Source organism: Pelodiscus sinensis, chromosome 7, assembly GCF_052426305.1.
Source record: "Pelodiscus sinensis isolate ZL-2025 chromosome 7, ASM5242630v1, whole genome shotgun sequence".
Lineage (NCBI taxonomy): Eukaryota > Metazoa > Chordata > Testudines > Trionychidae > Pelodiscus > Pelodiscus sinensis.
Window position 1 is genome coordinate 13381865 of NC_143058.1, and position 15164 is coordinate 13397028.

Below are 15164 nucleotides of genomic sequence, written 5' to 3' on the forward strand. Positions count from 1 at the left end.
ATGCACAGGTCTTCTTCAGATCTAAGAAAGGTAACCAGGCTGTTTTACAAATTATTGTAATGAGCCATAAAAACCAATCTCTCTGTTAAGTCCCTCGTTTTTAGTGTCTAGCAGAGCTATGCATTTATGTTTCCAGGTTCATCTTTGAAAAGCGCACAGGTTTCTGTTAAGGATAAGGACTAAGAGGCAGAATAGGGAGTGGCCAGTCACTCTGTGCAAAGCGTTCTCCCACAGGCGATTTGGTGTTTTTGTCATTTATCTTTTTTCTGTGTAATGACTGTCTGATTTCACTCACATATTTAGCACACTGGATAGGGCACACTTCATGTTGTGATAGGCATGTGCAGGACCTATGGATCTTGAAAGGTGTGTTGGGGCAGTGCTGATTATCGTAGCAGTGGAGATCTCTCGGCAGGTTTTTTTGGCAGGGTTTGGTGCTGCTTTGGGTTGCTGTGTGCGAGTCTGTGGGGCGCTTTCTTCTGAAGATGAGCTTGGCAAAGTTGGGGAGTTGTTTGAAGACCCAGTTGTCATTTCTCCAGCTGTCATTTCTGCTGACACTAGCTGTCTCGATAAGAAAGTGTCATGATGCAAGGTGATTGAGTGGAAGCTTAGTGGGAGAAACTAAGATTCCACTGTGCTTTATTATTGGACAAACATTCACTGAAGAAACTTGACTACTTTACAATTACACATTTGGGGCTGGATTTACTCTGGCAGACGCTGTGAGGTACCAATTATCCCTTTCTGTACCAGCTGATTTTCTTTGCACCAGGGGGAGGAAGAGTGATTCACATTAAGGAAAGGCCTGGCTATTCATAGATTGACCACTGAGAGCTTCTGCTAACATCTCTCACAGCTGCTCTATGACCAGTCCCAGACAGTACTGCCCACTGGGTGGTTGTCCGCTCTGATGGAGGGGAAATTGAAGCCACTTTTGCCACAATCTCTTCCAATTTTTTTTATTGCTAGCTTCTCTAGTTCCCCCAGCAGAACCCTGGACTGAACCTGGCCCTTTGTTTAAACACACAACACATTGTTTCAGGTGTCTGAAGTCTGATTCGGGTTCTCCAGTAAAATGTCTTTCAATTTTTAAGGGAGAACTCAGGGGAAAAAAAAACACTCCCACGATGTAATTTAAAATGATGCTGCAGAAATAGTTTTGACTGAGCTTTAACTCCAGCCTTCAGTATGTCCTGAGTTATGAGGTTGTCCAGACCTCTAAGAGAAGAAGAGGGGAGTTTACACCAAAAGGCATAAACAAGTCAACAATTTTAAAAAACCCACCATTTATCTCCTCCTCCCCAGTGTCTTGTTCCAAAGTTCATTGTGTTCTGTCACTGAAGCAAAGCCGTGGAACATAAATTAAAGCCCTTTGGACCAAATCCTGAAGATGTAACTCACTGAGCCAGGCAAAGCTCCCAGTGATTGTGGAGCATTTTTTCCCCTTGTATAATATTGAAAATTACGTGAGGATTTCAGCCTGGAGCTATTTGTTAGACGGAGGCCTGATCTAGTGGTTTGTGCAGAGAGCCAAAAAAGTACTGGCTCTGAAACCCATTCACTCCATGGCCTTGGGAGAGTAACTTCATCTCTGGTTCTCAGTTTTCTCATTTGAAAAATATGTGAAAAAGATTTTGCTTGTCTACACAGTGAGTTAGTGCACAGAAAACCAGGGTAGGAACCTACGTCACACGTGGCTGCAGCTACCAGCGTTGTCATGCTGTGTGGACAAGCCCTGACGGACAATCAGTAGCATCCTCTCAGCAGACATACATGTAAAATGTAGGTTATTGGAGGACTTCATCTAAGCTTCTGAAAACAAACACCTGAAAGCAGACAAAAGTGTCAAGGCCACACACACTCAGGAGCAATGCAGGCTGCGGGCCCTAGGAGTAGGAGGTTTGCCTATAAAGAAGCTGTGTAGCATTGGCCACTTACAAACTGCACTGTGCCAAGAGCTAGGGAAAATCTGCATGAACACAGCATTAGAAATAGGCAGGGTAGCCCCAGGAGAAGCCGGGCCAAGCTGGATGTTGCTGGATGTTGCTTTGAGTCAGCAAGTCTTCCAGACAACTTCCCTCAGCCGGGCTATTCCACAACCCCAATTTGATCTGAATGTTATCCCACTGGAGAACCAGCTGCTCTTCATCCAGGGTCAGCACCTCCCCCCCTTTTCCAGCTGGGGAGAGGGAGTGAACTGAACCCAGCCATCTTATCCTAAAATTATATTGCATGGCCATATCGTTATGTGTTTTCCTGTACGCCAAGCCCTTGCCCCTTAAATCCCAGCTATTTCCTATTTTTAGTTTGCAGAAGAGATGAGCTGAAACTGTAAAATCTGGATCTGGGCTTGGAATGCTCCTAAGCATAGTAGCACTCACAGCAGGGTTTGTTTTGGCTCATAAAAAGTTAGGGATCATTTAGATTCACATGCAGGTTCTGATTTCAAACATGCTTTTACTGTGGGGGTATTTTGATCTAGGCCTCTAGTTCAGGCCCGTCACTAGTTTCCCAGCTTCTGATCATTAAAAAAATTTAAAAATTCCATTGCTGCAATTTTGCTGTACTCCAAGCTACTGATCGTAGAGTGACCTTGTCTTGTCAGTGCCCACCACCGTTTAAAGATCTTTTGGATTCCTGCTGGGGACTTTGTTTCTCTCCAAGTTTTCCTTCTCTGCAGGAGATTCTTCCTGGTTTTAAAGAGTTTTAACATCTATCATGAATCATCTGTGACATTTCCAACAAAAGCCTGCCTCTGACTTTCACGCACACAAAAAACACACAATGCGCAAGCCTGGAAACTCGAAGGCCAAACAGAAATCCACTGTGGCCCTTGAGAACTGCCCTAATTCTGAAATAAGAGGGAGTCTTCTCAAAAGAACCATTGGGTAAAAATTCAGTATCTCAATATATAGATTGGAGGACAATCATTCTTTTTTTAAAGGTTATTAAACCTATTAAAGCTTTTACTCAGACATACAGGGCTTGAGCCCCAGAAAACCTCAGTTATTATAAAAACTATACCAATTTACAACTGCTAATGATCTGACACAGTTTACTCGTAAGCAGGTTCATAGTCTCAAGTTTATATTTCTTGGGAAAGTTCTCCATGGTTGTACATCTCTGCATATTTAGATATCCACCCCAAGGAAATAATTCTAAATATTTCAGCCCCCAGTTCAAAACTTCCTACCTAACTGCACAGATTTTAAGGCCAGAAGAGACCATAATGGTTATGAAGTCTGACTTCCTGCAGAACACAGACCATACAATTTCACCCAGCAATTCCCGAATCAAAGCCACAACTTCTGGTTGGGCTACTGCAGCATATCTTGCGGAAAGATAGCTATTGCCTTTTGAACATTTCAAGTGCTGAAGAATAATTTTTACTTCTACCATCAGTGCTTCTCCAGGATTCAAATCCACACAGCTAAAAGCAACATACCTTCTGTTAAGTTAGGCAACTCTTCATAGACTCACTCCTGCTGCATCATAAACTTTGCTTCTATGTACCTCTCCCAGGCCCCTCTCTTTATCCAGTTTGACCCTCCTTCTTCCTTTCCAGCTCTGATCCATTTTACCACTATTAGTCCTAGAGAATTCTCTGCAGTTCCTGCTGTCTCTCTAGTTGGTCAACCATTTCTATCATTTCAGTGTCTGTCAGGGTTTTTGTGACATCTGGAATCTTGATCAACAATTACCTACTCTTCCGCTCCATTATCCTACAGTTTAGCGAATACTGCATGCAGATGTGGTTGCCTCATCTGAAAAAAAGATACCCTGGCATTGGAAAAAATTCAGAAAAGGGCAACAAAAATTATTAGGGGTATGGAACAATGTGAGGAGAGATGAGTAAGACTGGGACTTTTCAGCTTGGAAAAGAGATGACTAAGGAGGGTATGATAGAGGTCTATAAAATCACAACTGGTGAGGAGAAAATAAATAAGGAAAAGTTATTTGCTTGTTCCCATCACATAAGTACTTACCAATTGAAATCAATATGAAGCAGGTTTAAAACAAACAAAGTAAAATATTTCTTCACACAATGTACTGCCAACCTGTGTAACTCCTTGCCAAGGGGTGTTGTGAAGACCAGGACTTTAACAGAGTTCAAAACAAAGCTATAAATTCATGGAGGATAGGTCCATCAAAGATATTAACTAGGATGGGCAAGTATGGTGTCCCAAGCCTCTGTTTGCCAGAAGCTGGGAATGGGCAACAGCAGATGGATCACTTGATTACCTGTTCTGTTCACTCCCTCTGGGGCACTGGCCTTGGTCACTATCAGAAGACAAAATATTGGGCTAGTATGGCTGTTCTTATGTGATGGACCTTGAATGTAAAGACAAGTACAGTACAAGCTTTGTTATCCGGCATTCTTGGGGAATGAGGGTTGCTGGTTAATCAAATGTGCTGATTACTGAAGTGTTTTCAACAAAGGCAAAAATGTTTAAGAAATGAAATAATCTTACTTAACACTGCACCTTTTAAAACTATTGCTGTATACAGTACCTCAATTTACTGCTCCTCTACTGCCTCAGAGTCATCAATATCAATAACTTCTACTGCCTCAGGGTCATCAATATCAATAACTTCTGTTGTCAATGATGACGGTGCTGAACCAGTGACACAAGGTGCAGAAGCTTTTTGAAGCATCTAGCAGAGGTCTGCCTGCCTGAAAGTCAGTTGCTTTTTCTTGAGGAAACTGCTGTGGATAACGTGCAGCTGCATGACTTCCTAAGTAGAATAAGACGACTGCTGCTCGACAAACTTCTCCAAAGTTTCCAGACACTGTGCAGCAGTAGCCCAAGAGGCTTTGGTTTCTTCACTATGGTCTTCTTCCTCTGAACCTATTTCATCTGCAGTACAGATACTTCTCTCTGGATGGACAACCATTTCTATAATTTTCAATGTCTGTCAGGGTTTTTGTAACATCTAGATCTTGATCAACATCTACCCACTCTTTAACTTTGTTATCTTTCAGTTCAGTGATTGGGTTTGTGGGGTCACCATTTTAGAGGACATCAAGTATCTCTCTGTAGCACTCTCCTTTTCGGTCTTACATTGAAGCCTAGAAATTCATCTTCATCAGAGGACCCCTCCACAATATCACTTGTGCCCACAATTTCTCCATGCTCTCTTTAAAGTTGTAGGCTTGACAGCCGACCACACACGTGCCGCAGTAAAGACTGCAGCCTTGATGTTGTACCATGACTGAAACTCTTGGACTGTTCCTTCAGAGTTGAGCAACTTCCCCATAAAATCCCTTCTGCAACTGACTTTTAGGTTTTGAATAATTCCTTGATCCATTGGCTGAATAAGTGAGATGACATCTGCAGGCAGGAAGACAGTAAAAATATTGCCAGACATAAGCTCTGCTTCAGAAGAGTGAGCTTGACAGTTGTCTAAAACCAGAATAACCTTTGTGTCTTCTGGCACTCCAAATTCTTTCGGATGCTCTTTTACAGCAGTAACAAAGATATGGTGGAACCAATACAAAAATATTTCCTTGTCCATCCATGCATAAGGCTGTGTCTTGTACCCCACTGGCAGATGGACAGTATCCTTGAATATTCTTGGCCATTTGAATTTCGAAACCACTAGCAACTTGATTTTGTGTGTGCCAGCAGCATTTGAACATGTAAGCAGAATGATGCAATTTTGTTCCTCTTGCATCCAGGTGCACCAACCTCATCTGTACCAGCAAGGGTAGATGATGGCAGGCAATGCCAAGAATCCTGTTTCCTCAGCACTGTGGATGTTCTCTGGGGTTATGCCATGTTCCCCAATCAACATCTGAAAAAATAAACAATATCTTTCTGCAGCCTCATGCATCAGCAGACTGTTTCTCTCCAGAAATATCAGGCCTTCTGATATCATGTCACATCTAAAAACATTCCATCCAACCATCAGAAAAAACACAGGTCTCAGTCATTTTCATCTGTTGATAAAAGTATTTGGCCTTTTCGATCAACATTGGGCCAGAAATGGGAGCTTCCTCAGAACTCTTCAAGGAAAAGCATTTGTAGAGCATGTAGTTTAACTGCTCCAATTTTGATTTGTGCAAAGTACAGCATTTCTCAATTGCTTTGCTCGTCTCAGCACTGGACACAAATTTCATCAGATCTGCCTTCTGAACCTTAATATCTTAGATTGTCAATGAGAACGCCAAACTCATGCGTCACTTGGTTCTATTGTCTCCTTTCTCAAGATGCCTAATTAGGCCCAATTTCTGGCTACTGTCAGCATAACCCGTTTTCTTTTCTGTCCTTTGCCTGTTGATGGTATATTGCTAGCCATAACTGCAGCATGGGCCAGATGATATCCGCTGATGGTACTGTATCATACTCAGAAGCACAACAAGAACAGCCTTTACTGCTGCAAGTTTACAAACACAACTTCTACAAGAGCTGGAAAATTATGCCAGATGGCTATCAGATTTTTTCTGGTTAACTGAAGGAGGAATTGTATTGCAGACTATGACAGATGCTGGTTAACCAAGTTTTCTGGATATTAAAGTGCCAGATAACAAGACTTGTACTTTATAAGGACCCAGTTCTTCATTGCTGATTGAAGCTAAACTGCAGCTGCTATATATCATCAGCAACACACACACAAAATGAACTGTAAAATAGCAAGTGAAAAATCATTACATTACAGTGTATACACTTAGTACTATGTATAGGTCTTCAAATTTATGGCTGCATCACTTAATAGCTGCAGAACATTAGCCCCCGGTTAGAGTAACTTTTGGGCTGTAAAAGAATGGACATCGTTTCTCTCTCTGCCATAGTAAATTACATTGGTCACTCCTTTAGCCTATTTTAAGGGCAGTGTGTTTCAGGATATAGAATATCTTCATTTGGGGTCAGAAGACTTGAGTTTTATTCCCATTTTCTCACAGACTGCTGGTCCTGGTAACTTGGACAAGCCCGATCTTTTCTAGGTACTAGAGGAGGGGTGAACCAATAGCAGCCCACCAGCCGAATCCAGTTTGCCAGAGCTAGCTCCTAGCAGGCCCCCACTGCTATATTTACCTGCACAGCAGGTTCCGGCAACTGCAGCTTCCATTGGCCGCAGATCTCCATTCCTGGCCAATGGGAGCTGTGGGAAGCAGTTTCCCCGGTCTGCACCGCCTCCCACTGCTCCTGTTGTCCAGGAATGGTGAGTCACAGCCAATGGGAGCTGCAATCATCAGTACTTGCAGCCATGCCGGTAAATAAAATGGTGGCAGCCCACCAGGGGCGAACCCTGGTGAACTGCCACTGTGTTATTGCCCACGCTATCCTAGAGTTTTGTCATTTGCAAAGTGGGAAGAACATTGTCTACACATCATCGTAAAACAGTTTGAGAGCTTGGGAAGAAAAATGCTGCATAAATGCTAAGAATTATTACTTTAGCTTCTGATTCAGGAACGCATTTTAGTCTATGCTTAAGTCCCATTGAATCTTTATGCTTGAAGTGAGGCATGCACTGAAGTGCCCTTTCTGGTATGTTGGTAGGTATGTTGTCCTGAGTCCTGCAAGTAAGCTTTATTCAATTTACAAATGTATTGACAAAAGGACAGCTAAGGTAAGAAACATGGTAGATTAGCAATTACTCTGTGTACCGAACTGCCACTGTGTGGGTTTTATTCGAATGAAAGGGATGTGTTGTGGTAAACACAACATTTTGATTAGATGCCCGCAAAAAATTGAGGTGCTCTTCAAAGATCCGTGGGACGATCTGGAGCTGGAAGCAGCTGAATGTTGTCATCAGAAAATCAGACTCTGGTCTCAGAGCCAAAGCTCTTCCCCCAGGCTTCCCCCTCCCATATTTGTATATAGTCAGAGGAGAGAGAGTCAGGCTTAGTTTGTTCATAAACTCCAGTTCCTGGGCGGACCCCACACACAGCTGGATTTGAAACAGCTGGATCCGCCTTCCCTGCACGTTCAGCCAGGAGCCTCACAAGCCTGGGAGATTTGGTTTGGGGAGCAAAATAATCAGAGACTGCCTGCACTGGTGGAAGATGAATTGATCAACACTGTGAAGCTGGTTTTCCAGTTGCTGGCAGAATCCAGAGAATGGGTTACTGGAAGAGGCTGGGTCTGATTTCTCTACTGTTGCTGTCCTTCCGTAAGTAGAAAAAAAGTTTCTAGTAAGCAGTGCTAAGCAGTATATTCTTAAACGTTCATTTGTGTTTCCTTCCTCTTTCCAGCAGATAGATAATCATTGATTTCTACCTTAATGGCCATTAGCTCGAAGGTTTGAAATAGAGTAGCGTACCAAAATCTGAGCTAACAGAAACACTGGCTTGGAAAGCAGCTGTATATTTCTCTTCTAACAAATGGTAAACATTTGACTTGGCTGTAAGTTTCTGCATGCATTCTCGGAACTGCTCAGAAATGTCAGTGTTTACAGTACAGAAATATATATAGGCCAGTGTTACTGGTCGGAAGGTTTTATTTTATTAGAATAGAATAAAAACAACCCAGGCAAACTGCTGAATGGTTTAACTTCAGCAGTGTCCAGAGGCTGAGATGTTTGCAGTGTAGAATATTTTTTTTATCAGCTTCAGTTTTGTGTGTAGGATTAATCAAACTATTAAAAACAGGGGGTGGGGAGTTTCTGCAGCAACATCTGGCTATTCAGCAAACTATTCCAATGCTTGCGGAAAGATTTCTTGGTAATAAATACTCTGTCTGAGAGTTTCTGTTACACTCTTAATACTGCAGATAAACTTCCTAAACCAGGATTTGAAAATGTACCTCTCTGTGTTCTCAATTCCCTTGTTTAAATCTTAATGATGGCTTTATGATAAGGAATAGAGTTGGACATAAATGGATGTTCTATACACATCCAGTAAGTATGTATGCATGTCCCTCTGTATATACAGCACCTATATATATATGTCTCTATATAGTGTATATTTACGTATTTGCAGAGACACTAGAACTTTCTTATGGTGAAATCTTAAAAACAGAATAGTTTTACTCAATGTGTAAGTTTCACTGTTACTGGAATTGCTCTTTCCTCAATACAGTGAGACACTGGGATTCACATTTCACTTTGTTCACATTCAAGTAAACTGGATGTGGGACTCTATTTCTAAATTCCCTTTTTGTGGGTCCCCATGTCTATAGAAAAGGGAATGAAAAAACCTAGATCAATAGACAGACAAACTTGTGCATTCAACTATGACGTCATTGCAACTAATAAATCCTAGAGAGACAAGCCAGGGAATTGAGTCTATATTGTTGAAGTAAAATTTTCAGTGTTGCACAAAATATTACTTGTGATACTAACAATAATTGGACAGATAAAACTTTAAACTATTTCTATGAACACATTGGGGACAGGATGACACATTGGAAAATGACTGCTAAAATAAATCAAATTCTTAGCTGAACTAACTGAAGTATTACAAGGTATTATTTTAATCAGTGTATTGGATTATTTGTGGTAAGAAAGGAAACCACTAATTATACTTGAGCAATGCCCAATTTTAAAGTTATTCAATTCATTTTCCTCTTTAAAAAAGCAAATTTTTTATCTGAAAAGAGTCAAACCAAAGTATATTGACATTACTAAATTAATCTGAAAGGTTAAGTGGCTGATATGTCAACAAAGTGAATGTTATTCAATTAATTTTGAGTGTTTAAATTTATAGTTCTCAGCAAAGAAAAAGCCAGAATCTCTGTTATTGGGATTTAATTCAACAATACTATTTTTGCATTCTATGATGCATACAGTTATAATCAGCTGCACATTAAGGCTAAGATTTTCAAAGGGGTTTTAAGAAAACTAGTGCCCAAATCCCATTGTTATTAATCAGAACTGGGCACCTAACACCCTTTGGGTCCTTTGAAATTCCCAACCCAAATTACCAAAACATGTATTTGATTTAAAATATGCATTTGATCACTCCTAAAGTGACAAATTCCAAAACCCACATTGATTAATTGTAAAAGGGCATCTGGATTAACTGTTTAATGACAACTGGAAAGTAACTCCTCAGCATAAATGACACACAAAGAAAGAAAATGGGGATTGGATTCCATATCAGTTACACCAGAGTAATCTCATGAATTTCAGTCTTTATTATCACAAAATAATAGAAATGTGGGGTTGGGAGGGACATCAAGAGGTTGTGTAGTCCACGTTAGAGACATTATTGTGGATTTACACCGGTATTGCTGAGAACCATGTTTAGTGCATTATCAGCTTCTAACTGTCCTTTTCATATCTCTTTCAATCAATCACATGGCTGAATGGTCACTCAGCTTAATTGAATATTTTCATCTGTATATGCTGAAAGCAAGGACTACAGTTTGAGATAGTTAAAAATTTAATAGAGGGTTTCCATAATTCTCATTAGTAAGTTATACAGTACAAAGATGCACAAGATTCTTCTAAAATAAATTATCTTTAACATCATTTTTTTCCCTTCTTGTGGCTGCTTTTGAGGAGTAGTTTGTTTTTTTAAAAAAACTGAATGTGAAGACAGGAAACTTCTCAGTGGCATGCCAGCAAAATTTTATACTAGACTACATTGTTCTGGAAACCTAGGGATCCTTTGCACATGGAGTTCGGGGTTGTGTCCAGTTCTGGAATCCAGATTTTTAAAGGAACATAGGCAGAATAAAAAGGGCTCAGAAGAGAGCTACCAAGAATGATTCAACATCTGAAGAACCTGCCGTACAGCAAGAAACTAAAGAAGCTTCATCTATTTAGTTTATTGAAGTTCAGAGACAATTAAGAGATGACTTAGTTTGTAATGGAGAAAAAACTTCTAATAGTAGAAGACTTTAACCCAGCTGAAAACCATAATGAGATCCACTTGCTAGAAACTGAAACTAAACACATTCAAAGAGAAATAAAGGGCAGATTTTGTAATGTGAGGGTATTACCCATTGGAATAATTTACCTAAGGATGCGGTGGATTCTCTTGATTATTTAAATTAAGATTGGATCTCTTTCTACAACATATGCTGTAGCTCAACCAAAAGTTATGGGGTAGATGGAGAAATGACTGGATGAAATTCTAATACATATTGTTATACAGGAAGTCAGAATAGTTTATCATAATGGTTCCTTCTGGTCTTAAAAATCTATTAACATGTTATTGGAAATATATAACTAGTGTAGTGACTTCTGTCTGCATTTGCAATTGGGCATCTGAGCAGCCCACAAAGGAATCAAGCTCAAGAAGTCCAGTAGGAGATGCGTGCCTCACCAAGAGAAAGCCAAGCTGAGCTCATACGTATTCTTGGATCTCACCGATGGCAAACTAAGCCCAAGGATTCCAGTGAGTGTGCATGATCATACTTGAAATTTCTGTACAAACGTTATGAGATTGATGAAGAATGTTGTCTAATGTGGCCAGAGCTCATTTTGTCTCTGGAACTTAGAAAAGTATCACACTGCCTTCTCCTCTGATTCAACTTGAGGGTATATTTTGGATGCTTTTATTATGAACACCACCCAGCTTACTTCACAATTGTGTCACAAAGACTCCAGAAGCAGTGTATTTCTAATACTGAGTCAGCTCAGGCTATTAATGAACTCAGACCATTTGCTTGTTTGACAGAAGACAGCATACGAGCGTATATTTCCATCCTTAAACCTATTGAAAAAGGGCTGGATTCCAATGAAAGTTGCTGATGCTCAGCAGTTCAATGCCTTAAATAATCAGGTTATTGTCATCCCCCAGGTGCATCTACACAGCAGGGCAAAACTTGAATTAAACTATGCAACTTGAGCTATGTCAATTGCATAGCTGAAATCAAAATACCTTAATTTGGCTTGGGGTGCTGTCTACACAGCAGGAAGTCGAAGGAAGAACACTCTTCCTTCGAATTTCCTTACTCCTTGTGAAATGAGGGTTACAGGAGTCGGAGTAAGAAGTCCTCCAGCTCGACATTATTTTGAAATAGACACGCTCTTCGTTATTTTGGAATAATGTCAGTTATTCTGAAATAACACTGCTATGCAGACATAACCTCAGTGTTGTCTCATGATAGTCACTTTCATGGTCCTTTCTTCTCCTGCTTAGTCCCATTTCAGTATTCTGCCTACAGTGAGTGTCAGATACATATTTTTCTTTTCGCTAACTCAGCTTTCTGATTTTAAATCTCAGCATAGTCTACGGTGCATTAGTGTAACATTTTTTATTCATTTTAATTGTGCATTTCTCTGATTTTGGTAATTTAGAGCCACATTGACCCTTACATTGGAATAATTCATATTAAAAAAAGAGGAAACTCCCTGGACCTGATTCTATGCTCACCTATACTAGTGTAAAACTGGCATGACTCCTCTGACCATGCTGATACCTACCTGCACCTGGTGACAGCCTGAAATAGTAACTCAGAGATGGGGCAGGGCCGGTCCTAACCAATTGGCAGCCCCGGGCGACTGCCAAGCTCACCAGTAGGGTTGCCAGATTGTTTCAAAAAAACATCCTGGACAAATATTTTGTCAAGAAAAAAAACTTGCCCTGGTCGGGAAGTAACTAGGGAAACCTGGGGGGAGGATTTGGGAGGTGAGGCCAAAATGCGGTACCGGTCCGCTCCTAAGACCGGATCTGGACAGAGGGACTTCACCTAATCATCCCAATTAGATGTTACCTCTGAAGCCTAATACCAACAGCACAAATGTCAACCTTTTAAAGTATTTCATGGATGATAACAGCATAGGATCTCCTGTGCAAGGACGTCACTCACTTGGCTCCAAGTCAAGGCACTGTCATCTGTGTAGCAGTCCTAGGTTTTACCAAGAGTCATGGGACTATTGGAACCTTGGGAAGGGGGTTTCTAGCAAGATGTTGGGTACCAAGTTAAAGAATCTGTGCGGTGCCTCCAGCTAGCAAAGCAGTCGGTACACCCCGAGTGTGCCCTTGAGTTCCACCCCCAAAACTTAATTTGCAGGGAAACCCCACGCCCCACTTACATTAATGGGAGCAACCTGATTTGTGAATAAGATGCACAAATGGACAAGGGAAAGCTACAGGAGGTGGGCAGTCCACCCTGGAGGGCTTTGTATAAGGGGTAAAAAATTGAAAATAGGTTATTTTAATTTAAAAAAAAAGGCTGAATGCCTTTCCTGCACCAGGTTATTGTAGCAAACATTCGGATCTCCACAAGGCCCACCTACCTCCCACAATCACTCCGCTGAATGGGTCTCCCTTATGCAGACACACATTACAGGTTGGCTAAGCATCCTGACTATTCAATGGCAAGAAAACTATCAGTCAGAAATGTTCAGAATTGGCCTGGGTCTCTAGGCTACTGTCCTGTGGATTAGCTGTGTTTCCCCAGAAAGACCACCTAGGTTTGAGCACCTGAGTTCTTACCTTCAGGAGTCTGGATTATAGTGACCCAAAATGAAAAGTATAGTTTAATCTTAATAGTAAGGTCAAAAATGGCATAAGAGAAGCAACAAAATGTCTACCAGCAGGGCTATCTTTCTGCAGACCCCTAATGTCTGGGGGTCTAGGTCTCATTCTGTTCCTCTTAACTCTCCTTTTCTTGAGTGACTGTCTTTTAAAATCCAGCTGAGCAGCCTTTGGGCAGTAGAATAAAAAGAGCCTGTTAAACTGAGAACAATGTGGTGCGCTCAGAAGGATATTGGTGATGGAATTTTAGTGTGAAGGCGCATGCGTTGTACCTCAAGTGTTGGGAGCTGTTTGACTAGCTGAAGCCACTGTTCTCTTTCCTGCCTACACACAGCCAGCTTCTTCTTGAATGAACCCCACATTTTCACATGGCAAACCCTCTTACAACAAGCAGCCAGCCATATAGAATACAGAGTATTCATAAATTACCACAGCCCTCTCCAAAGCTGTCACAGAAACATCCCTACTATTTGTTCAGAGATCTCTGGTGACCTATTCCAGGCTCCTCTCAGGCTGCTTTCTGAAGAGGAGGGGGTCTTGTTTTTATGGCAGTTGGAGCCAAAACCAGTTTTCCAATAAGGCTTTGGACACAATTTGTGCCCTGGATTCACTGTTGCATGTTTATATGGCAACCCTTTCCCACATCTCTGCAAGGAAACACTAGCAGGGTGCACAGGCTAACCCCATCTATTCCCAGTGGCATCTCATTTTGATGCCATAAGTGAGCGGGCTTTGGGATTTAGGTGCAACTTAGGCAAGGAGATGTTTTATTTTGTAAAACAGGTTGAAATCTGTTAGTATTGTAATTATCTTAATACATTTAGCGGTATTCTCTGTCTCAGCCTGATGGCTGAATGTGTCCATTTGTACTGGCGCCCTCTATGCTTATTAAGGCACAAAAGAAGGCAAAAGAGGGATTCAAATGATTATTTGTGGATTTTTTTAAAGGTGGGAGATCAAAACAGAACCAACTAATTTTACTAATAAAGGGGTGAGAATAGTTTGTGGGTGGGAAGGAGAATGGGGGTGTTTTATTTTTGGTACACGTGAATTTGTTTTTGGTTTTTGCCAAGGGAGGTGTAACTCTTACATAGATTTGATTTGGGGGGGGGGGCTATTACATTAATACCCAGAAATGACCAAGAACAAAGTAGCACCATCAGATCTTTCAGTGATTCTTCCTTCAGGCTGCTAATAGAATAAAGGTCCAATGATTTCTGCCCAAAGTTAGCTTTGCCTTCCTGGAGGAGAAAAATATTTCATTCTAGGTGCAGCTTCTGCCCCCTCGTGAAGAAAACCTGATTCAGACTTTTCAGAAAATCTGTGTAAGAGCTAGGTTGCATCAGTAGTTCTCAGGTAAGCTAATAAAAGAAAGGAACCTATTCAACACTTCAGGAAAAAGCTTGAAGATGCCTGGCCAGATTCATGAATCCATCCAGGTTAAGACTGACTCAAGAACCAGTAGGACAACGGTAGGCAGTTCTAACTCATCTTTATGTTCCATCCTCCTTCCCCTCATTCTGAAGCCAGACATAGAGGCTATGTCTACACTCGCGGCTTCTTGCGCAAGTAATATGCAAATGAGGCTAAGCATGCTGAGCCTCATTTGCATACCTAATGAGCCACCATTTTTTTCAGAAGAGGCTCTTGCGCAAGAAGGAGCATCTACACTGCCCCTTCTTGTGCAAGAAAAACCCTCTTGCGCAATGCCATTACACCTATTACTTTTCAGGAAGAATGGCATTGCACAAGAGGGCTTTTCTTGCGCAAGAAGGGGTAGTGTAGACGC

The 15164-nt window shown here is 41.2% G+C and overlaps 1 protein-coding gene across 3 annotated transcripts in view; it reads left to right on the forward strand.

Moving 5' to 3' along the window:
* Positions 1-15164, forward strand: part of LOC102457599 (TGF-beta receptor type-2-like) — a 77668-nt gene that overhangs the window by 8565 nt on the left and 53939 nt on the right. The window contains exon 1 of one of the 3 annotated variants that reach the window (XM_075933186.2): positions 7837-8115. The exons of 1 other annotated variant lie outside the window; for it this stretch is intronic. In XM_075933186.2, the coding sequence (XP_075789301.2) occupies positions 8064-8115 (52 nt within the window). In that variant the 5' untranslated portion in view covers positions 7837-8063. Of the gene's footprint in view, positions 1-7836; positions 8116-15164 lie in introns of those variants that run through there. One more of the 3 variants, XM_006137658.5, reaches the window with a different exon arrangement.